The sequence below is a fragment of the Lolium perenne genome, chromosome 5 (genome assembly GCF_019359855.2).
Source record: "Lolium perenne isolate Kyuss_39 chromosome 5, Kyuss_2.0, whole genome shotgun sequence".
Taxonomy (NCBI): domain Eukaryota; kingdom Viridiplantae; phylum Streptophyta; class Magnoliopsida; order Poales; family Poaceae; genus Lolium; species Lolium perenne.
Genome location: NC_067248.2, coordinates 143,415,340 through 143,423,658, shown reverse-complemented (window position 1 = coordinate 143,423,658; position 8,319 = coordinate 143,415,340). Strand labels below are relative to the sequence as shown.

Sequence of the window (8,319 nt, the reverse complement as noted above, 5' to 3'; positions counted from 1 at the left end):
CCCGCTAACCTGATTTACAAAATGTGTATCTTCCTGCAACTCTGGAGCGTCAAGGCAAAACCAGAAGACCGGGAGGATCTCAGACGGTTGACAAGCGAGCTGAGAGAGCTCTAGGCATCCGTGAGACCAAGAAGCCAAAGCTGAAGCCTGCGGCGTATTCTAGCTAGTTCGTCTTAGAGCGGTAGATGTGGGGTGCCGTTCCCGATGTGTTTGCTTTTGCTGTTTGCATTATTGGCTAAGCTGTATGCCGCAGCGGTTTGTATGATACCTTGAACCTCGCTGGCTTTATTAATTTAAAGTCGGGCCTTCCTTGGCCTTTTATCTAAAAAAAAAGGATCTATTCTTCAAAAGCCTGGTCTGCGTCGACTCCGAGTCTGCTCTGGCTGTTGGGCGGCGGGACGATCCGGTGCCCGTTCTTGCAGAGTGTCAGTCCGGGAACGTACCCCATCGCAGCCATCATCCTCGCCACCACCGTCCCGCTCGCCTCCAGGCTCCCCGGCCTCGCCTGCTCCGTGCGCGCCTCCGGGAGCCGCCGCTCGATGTACCTGATCAGCGACTGCGCGCTCAGCTCGCTGATGCTCAGCCATTCCTCGTCGTCCTGTGCGAAGGTGGCGCCGTCGCGTGTCTGCTGGCCGTCGACGTCCATATCGATGCCGAGGCGGTGGGTTCGGTCAATCTCTTACCGGTTCCTGGCCGCGCGCACTTTGGCTTGGGGTTCTCCAGAACTTCTCCTCGAACGTTGCTTATGTAGGCGTTGGCACTGCGCTCTCGTCTCGGGGTCGGTCTCGTGCTTTGATCCAACATGGACAAGGACAAGTAACCGACTGTGTATCGTTCTGACAAACCGAAACGAGGTAGCACACGTACGCGTACTGAAGCAGACTGAGCCGGCACACGACGACGATGCTTCACTTGCCGTCAGGCCATTGCCGATGAGCTTCGCGATGGTCGGAACGATGCGAGCTGCACACGGAATCACCAATATCTACATTGCCCACTACTACAGCATCACCTGTCAGTCAATCAGTCACCGAACACGCAAACACCTGACGAGGTTCGGAAATTTATACGTGTAAGGTGCTCTGCTCTACTCTGTTATGATGAAGGTTTTCTAAATCTTTGCATTAAATTAGTGGCGTGGCAAGAAAAATAAGTGTACGTTTGGCTTTCTCTAAAGTCAATTTTTCATTAAACTTGACCAACTTCATAGAAAAGATAACAACATTTATCCCTAAATATTGCTCAATTCCTCGATCTTGACAGTCGTAACATTTTCTGATCTATTTGATAGTCGCCAATTAAAAGGAGACATTTTCGCAGAATTCTTAGAGAATATTCAAATACCCCATGTAGTTTCGTACTATACTGTCATATATGTTCATATTTTTATGTAAACAAGTGGGTCAAACTTAAAATAGTTTAACCTAGAAAAAAATTCAAACATATGCACTTATTCACGGATGAAGGAAGTAGGTAAGAAAAAGATATCCAGCTAATTAGCTAAAATAAAAGTTTTACCATGATTGGAGAATTTAGGAACCGTCCAACCAAAAGAATCTAACGACGGATAAATTGGTAGTACTGGAAAGTATTAGGAAAAAAGTACTGGAAAGTACCAGGAAGTACTGATTTATTTGTTTGGTTAAAAGGGTAGATAAGTCATTTTGCGTCCAATGGCCCTCTATCCCAGGCTCCCATCTCAATTTGTGCGATTCCATTCCCAACCTCTCTGCCGGCCCGTTAAAATATCCTCTCCGCCGGCAGCGGCCCAGGCGGCTCAAGGCGGCGATACCACGCATGGCGGACGCCTCTCCTCTTCCACCGCCTCGCCGGTCACGTTGGAGGTGTCTCATGGCTGGTCCCCCGAAGGCCTGAAGCTGGACAAGGACGGGTTGGAGGCGCGCGCGGCGGCGGTCTCGCCGGAACCGGACAAGGAAGGGATGGAGGCGCTATTGGAGTTGGTGCTGGCTTCTTCTCCATGTGCTCCTCCCCCTCCTCCCCGCCGGCAGCGGTCTCCGAGCGGCGATGCTGTCTCCCGCACGGACCCGCCTTTATGACCACGCTGCTCCACATGGACGTCTTGTATCGCGCCGGCGACAAGCTCCAGCTAGATCTCGGGTCAGCACTTTTTTACTCACGCATCATTTCCAGCGGATCCTCTCACTTACACTGATGAAATTTCTTCAGGTCGTGTCCACCAACTATCCTCGTCTGATTTTCATTGGAAAATTATCGAAGTACTAAAACAATATTGTTAAAGAAACCAGATGTAGGTGTTGTTTGCTTGCTTGGATTTGATAATTAGAACTTCCCATGCAAATAACAAGTCAATGACACATTAGAAAACATGGGATCGAGTAGGGGCAGAGTGGCATACAAGGGACAAGTTATCAAGCCAGGCCAAATTTATAAGCGGTTGTAGTTGATCTGGTAAGTTCCCCTCCACGACCCTCTGTGGTTTTACACTTCTATAAGGAGATACTAGCAATGATCGGCTCGGCGGCACGCCGCGCCATATGGTGAGCGGACGATTGGCAGTGTGGTAGTGTAGTGAAAATAACATGTAAAGATAACTTGTGACAAATGATGAGTCTTCTGGCTATCACTTATTTTTATTTTAGATTTCATTTTATTTAATTTAACATAAAGGGTGAACATTTTGCTGTACAAACATTTAGGTAGAAAGCAATTCATAACAAAACATGATACATTGATGGCAGGGAGACGTGCAAGGACAGTAAATTTGCCAATTTAGATGATATACGATATACCAAGTTCTATCTTCATACATGAAACCTATTTTAGCTACTCTCTTCGTCTCCGTCAGATGATACATCATTAGTTTCAGTGTGTAAAGCCAGTATGCTTTCTTTGGCGCCCACTCCATGGTTCAAGAAGTTACGGTAAGACCGGCTGAGGCGGGATTGCTTTGTCGGGCTAGAACTGCACCAAGAAATGATCTATATCCATGAGCAGAAGGGGAAAAAAGGGTATTGGAAGCTACTATGGCGACGTGGGCATTCTAGAGATCAGAGGATAAGCATTCGAGATACTTCATACCCCACTTTCTTTATTTCCGAGATTTTTTTTATGTTGTGTAGCTTACAACACATGAACAATGGAGTTATGCGTGTGATAAGCAAAAAGTTTCAAACATTGTTTGATAATATGTTCACCTGAACCTATGAGTAGGCATAAGAGGCATAATATTTGAATACAACCATGATTCAAGGCAAAGAAAAATGAAACAGGAATGGGTGGATTGCATTTTGATTACCCAATGTGGAACTTGTTATTCCTTAGTTGAATTTGTTCGTGCATGCGAGTGCTGGGCTGTGCATGTCTCAACGCACTTTAATCTTTATTGGTAGCTGAAACAGTGAGACAAATGGAGTATGTGTTGTGCTATGAAAAAATACAAAAATCAGAACAAACCCAACTATGTAAACTTACCACCGGGACATTATCAGTTGGCTCACTTTGATCAATGCATCACAATATAGGGCCTGACAACCTATCCTCTCAATATTTCTTCATCTCTATCCAATATCTATGGAATTCTGCAGAACTGCAACTGATAAGAGTGTACGCCACAACTGTGAAAGGCAATGAGAAAAAATGTAGATATCCTCATATCCTGACTTCGATTTTTTGACACCTGAGAAGCACACAGTTCGCTCATGTAATCAATAATAGCAAAAATTAACAGAGCAATCCTTACATTGGTAACTCTGGTTCAACCTTCTCTTCATGACACCAAGATAACTTATGGTCTAAAAAAATGACAGCAAGCTACTAACCTCAAGTTTAGAACTCTCATTATTCATAGTTCAGTACTCGAGTGTCATCTCCTTTTGAGATTCTCTAAGACACCCCACTTCTTAGCACCACCATATCTTAGCATGCTCAGTGTTGAGTACTGCTAGTCAGGGCGACAACTGGTGTTAAATTTGAAAATCTTCCCTGCAATCAAATGTAAACATTACTGTCATGACCCAGAGTATTTATGCAACTTCTGAGCAGAGCTTCTTGTAGGGCAGAGCAAGACAAAAAAATATCCTAACTAAAATATTTAAATACTTTCAACCGTGATTTCTTTCAATCCTTAATGGCTCATACCTATGCTCATGTACAAAAAATGACTTCTACAAATTTTTTTTTTTTTAGTTCAGCTCTATGTAGTTTAGAGAACAAAGTGTAACAATACAACAACGATAGGAGCCCTTATAAACTGATATCAGTTATCACCTAAATAAGAAAACATTACCCACATCAAGATAAATGTAGGGAGAAAAAACAACATTTAGAGACAGAGGTAGCTCTAGGTTCTGGTTGATGCTCTTGTTGCTGAAAAGTACCGATTGTAATGTTGTAAAAATTACCATGAAGACAAAGTAAATCAGAAAGAAGTAGCCATCATCGTTCATAAGTCGGAACCATGCATAACTGAATACACTGATTGAGATAACGTCAGGTTGAACGCCTGTCCTTGTCGCCCAGGAGTCTAACATCGCTTTGTGTAAAATGGTTTCAATTGTGTGCTCACTTCACCTAGAAACTAATCACCAGCTCAGGGCCAAAAAAATCATTAAAGTAGTAAATATGAACAAAGCAAATCATGGAACCACTCTCTAAGTTGAACGTGCCGTAATAAGGAGAAGACATATACGCTAACAGTCTAACACATATAAAATCCGCAGGAAGGGGAATAGAAACGGGAGTGGCAAAAAAAGCAAATGCATGGAAAATTTGCAACAACCCCCTAATAGATAGATGGCTCAATATACTACACTAACGGGACAAAAGTGCAAACAATTCTAATACAAACTAAGCGGCGGATTTGCTAATAATCTAACTGAACAAAAGTGTAGACAATTATAATACAAACTAAACAACAATAATGAACATAAGCATACCGTAGCTGCTAACTATTGTTATTTCTGCGGATTGAGCATCTTGCATCTGACCAGTTTGACTTGGACTGAATCTGCTAGATTTTGCGGTACATTAACTACCAAAGTTACCTGCCACGCGTTAATGGAATGAAATGCCACCGGGGTCGTCTAGACCCCTCTGTTGTTCAAAAAAAAACCTACCAAAGTTGCTAACAAAGTAGCCATTTCTCATTTGCTCTACATCGACTGACCGAAGCTGGTACTATATCGTGTCATTTTGTTGCCATATAAATTTTTGATAATCATATGTACTTTCCCTATTTTTTTCTATCTGATAATCTGAACAAAGACTAAAATCAAATATCGACTATGCTTATGTGATAGGAGGATACCACATGATATTTTGTCCAGTTTCTCCTTATTTCTTATTGTGTTCATCTTACATGGATGTGCTGTGAACTTATGGTTGTCAAAGCATCAACAAACTTTTTCTTTAGACACGCATAAGTGTGATCTGGTAATATAAAGATAGCACACTTGAGGTGACATGAAACCCATTTTTTACCTTGACTGGACTGAATAAATGTATTTTTCAGGTGAAAATAAACTTTATATATCAAAAGACACAGGAGTACAATCGTCTGTGATATATCTATGACGATTAATTGTTTGGACAAACCCCACGCTCACCATGTCCTCATGATTTCTAGCTTGGCTAGCTAAGGCATCTGCTGTCCTGTTACTCACTCTCCCGATCTTGATAATTTTGCACCTGAGGATGCTGCGCATAGAGATGACAGTTGTTTCATGGCCTGCAGCACACCAGGGCACTCGGTTATTTATGCCAGAACTAAGCGCAGTAGTGACAACAGCACAATCAGTCTCCCAAGATAATCTGTTCAGCGAAACTGTATAACAGATTTTTTATGCCTAGCAAAGGAAACTCAAGAAGGAAAAACATGGCACTTGCTGGCATGAAAACAAAGTGTCCAGCACGCGCGCAACCTACCATGGCATCGCATGGCATCAAGACGCTGCCGCGTGGGGGCGCCGACCGGCGCCGTTGCCGGCAGCTTCGTGGCCGGGCACAGCAGGTTGGGAAGAAGGATCGTCTTCAGCCTGTGGTGAGCCACCGCTCGATGCATCGCACGTAGAACCCGTGTCTCGTCGGCGAACTCGGCGAGCCAGACGGCGCGCTCGGACAGCCGGACGGCCGTTCCTGCTGCTGAGTACACCAGCGGCTTCGGTGGCGACGTCACCGCCACGGCCGGCGTATTCTGCAGAGTGCAGACCCTACTTAGTCTTTGGGACGCACGGGCGGAGGAGAGATCGTTCACCGGAATTTAGAAGGAGATAAGAGGAAGCGGGAGGAGATTGTTGGAGAGCACTGACCTGTGCGTCGATTTAATCGCGGTCGCCAACGTCCGTCGCTTCATGCAGTCCTCCGATTTATCTCCATCCCTGGGATTCGCAGCTCCATCAGCCGCCACCGCAGTGTCTCCTCTCCAAGCCCAGCCTGTCCACCTGCATGAGCGCGGTGGGGCAGCGTGCAGAGCCGACAGGCTGAGCACGTGGAGACGACCAACCGGCCGCGGCGCCGGGAGCCAGGCCGGCGGTGGTAGCAACCGCTAGAATCCGGCTGTACAGGACGGAGAAAATGAGGTCGGCGACCACTCCGAGCTCGGCCAAAGGAAAGTTCAGAATAGCTCGCTCCGGACAGAGGAATTTGGCATGAAAAAGCTCAGCTGGGGGCGGGGCAGGCCGGTGGAGACGGAGATCCGCACGGGATAGATGGGGGATAAGACAAAAAAAAAAAATTAGGAGGCACTCCAGAGCTCTACAGATGCCCACGTACTAAGAGAAAAAGAATAAAATCTAGTCAAAACTATGTTTACACGTAGAACGGAGCTAGTCCAACCAATCAAGGTATCAACGTGTCAACACACGAAGCATTGCATGATTGCAAGCATGAAACATCGAGAATAGGTGATCTGTCACATGCATTCGAGAAAAACAAAAACAAAAAACGCATCGTGTCCTGTGCCTCACCATGGGCCACCACTATCCAGGCTAGTAGCAGCTACGCCCACACGAACAAATCAATCACAAGGAAAGTAGTAGGGACAAAACATGCAGTCCACCACACCACCAAAATGCTATGGAGCCCCAAGCGCTACACAGGAAAAAAAGAGCACCGGAAGCAAAACCTCCAAAGCACTTACGTGTCAGCACAGAGTTAACCCAAAAAGAAGTCCAAAACTCTCACAAAAAAGGAGCCAGTTCCCAGTTAGTATAGTACTTATGTGGTCTGTAGTTTGTATTGTACTTGTTCATGCTATTCTGGAGGAGGTGGAATTTTGGATCATCAAATTAATTAGCAGTAGACTATATATGTGTATACATAAAAAATGTTCTGTGATGGTTATGCATTGAGCCGCTTACACCACTTGTCCCTTTTTCTGAAACTCTATAGAACATATGTTAATGTTTTCTTTCTATCTCTTTGTATATTGCCGGAAGTTGCCAGGTTTCAAGATGTGGCCTTTTTGTGGTAATCTAGAGAAGTAATAGCTTGAAGGGTTTTGAACCACCTGACCTGTGGAACCCAGGTTCTGCTAGAACATCTTGAAAGACAAAGCTTTAGGACAAAATTAATATTAACATTGCAGATTATGTAATTCACTTGCACATATTTCAGGTTGTTGTATGTCCTATTACTTTCTTGCATGCTCATGATTAATGTTGCAATTCATACCATGTATCTGTGCTAAACTTGGCGCATCAGGTAAATAACTCAATTGTGATTAACATTTCTCACTGGTATATATAACAAAGTTGGATCAATGGTTGTGTATGCCTTGGGCGTTGATTTGGCTGCCCCTGACCGGCGAGGAGCATGTAGAACAAATGATGCAAGCTCATAAAAGGAGAAAGAAATGTCACTTGTACGCCCTCAGATAATATTGTTGATGGCATGAGTAAAGAGGTTGCTTATCTTGCCAATTTTCTACATATTTTACCACACTTTTAGCTACATTACTTCTATGTTCATCCTAATACTTTTTATGCTTTTGGACAGGCTCAGTTCTACCGAACATCGATTCATGGGCTGATAGAGGCGTGGGACATGGACAAAGATGGGTCATCACCACGAACGGAGCAAGTAGCACTTAGCACTCACAAGAGGCCTTTTAGCAGTTGTGACACACTAGGGCATAACCATTCCCAGTTCAGAGAGAACTTAGTAACTAGAATGATGTTTGATGTTTTTTTTAGTACGCTTTGAGTTTTTTTGTCTTCTGTCATCACTGGGACCTCAACAAAGGAGTATCCTTAGTGACATTTAGCTCAGCTTTTGTTCTCCCAAAGGATGTAACAATATCAAAAGATGTTTGATGATCAATTTTTGTTTTCTCGAATTCAA

At 44.3% G+C, this 8,319-nt stretch overlaps 1 protein-coding gene and 2 long non-coding RNA genes across 7 annotated transcripts; 2 read left to right on the top strand and 1 right to left on the bottom strand.

Annotated features, from left to right (window-relative positions):
• The first annotated feature begins 1,708 nt into the window (after positions 1 to 1,708).
• Positions 1,709 to 2,348, top strand: LOC127300124 (uncharacterized). The gene is made up of 2 exons (XR_007850938.1): positions 1,709 to 2,118; positions 2,188 to 2,348. It is a non-coding gene; the product is annotated as an uncharacterized lncRNA (long non-coding RNA).
• A 456-nt stretch (positions 2,349 to 2,804) lies between these two features.
• On the bottom strand, positions 2,805 to 7,390 carry LOC127300123 (uncharacterized). Of its 5 annotated transcripts, XR_011745058.1 has the most exons (6): positions 6,288 to 7,389; positions 5,905 to 6,172; positions 3,801 to 5,707; positions 3,454 to 3,658; positions 3,278 to 3,371; positions 2,805 to 2,943 (listed from the first exon to the last, which is right to left on the bottom strand). XR_011745058.1 is itself a non-coding variant. In XM_071820018.1 (5 exons), the coding sequence occupies exons 2-4, from the start codon at positions 6,038 to 6,040 to the stop codon at positions 3,907 to 3,909; spliced, it is 315 nt and encodes a 104-aa protein (XP_071676119.1). In that variant the 5' UTR covers positions 6,041 to 6,172; positions 6,288 to 6,696; the 3' UTR covers positions 3,207 to 3,658; positions 3,801 to 3,906. The 5 variants fall into 5 exon arrangements, 1 of the variants encoding a protein (XP_071676119.1); XR_011745057.1 differs by having other exon boundaries at positions 3,278 to 3,658; positions 6,288 to 7,390; XR_011745059.1 differs by lacking the exon at positions 2,805 to 2,943 and having other exon boundaries at positions 3,207 to 3,658; positions 3,801 to 4,558; positions 5,586 to 5,707; positions 6,288 to 7,384.
• An 83-nt stretch (positions 7,391 to 7,473) lies between these two features.
• LOC127300125 (uncharacterized) lies at positions 7,474 to 8,319 on the top strand. The gene is made up of 2 exons (XR_007850939.2): positions 7,474 to 7,881; positions 7,975 to 8,319. It is a non-coding gene; the product is annotated as an uncharacterized lncRNA (long non-coding RNA).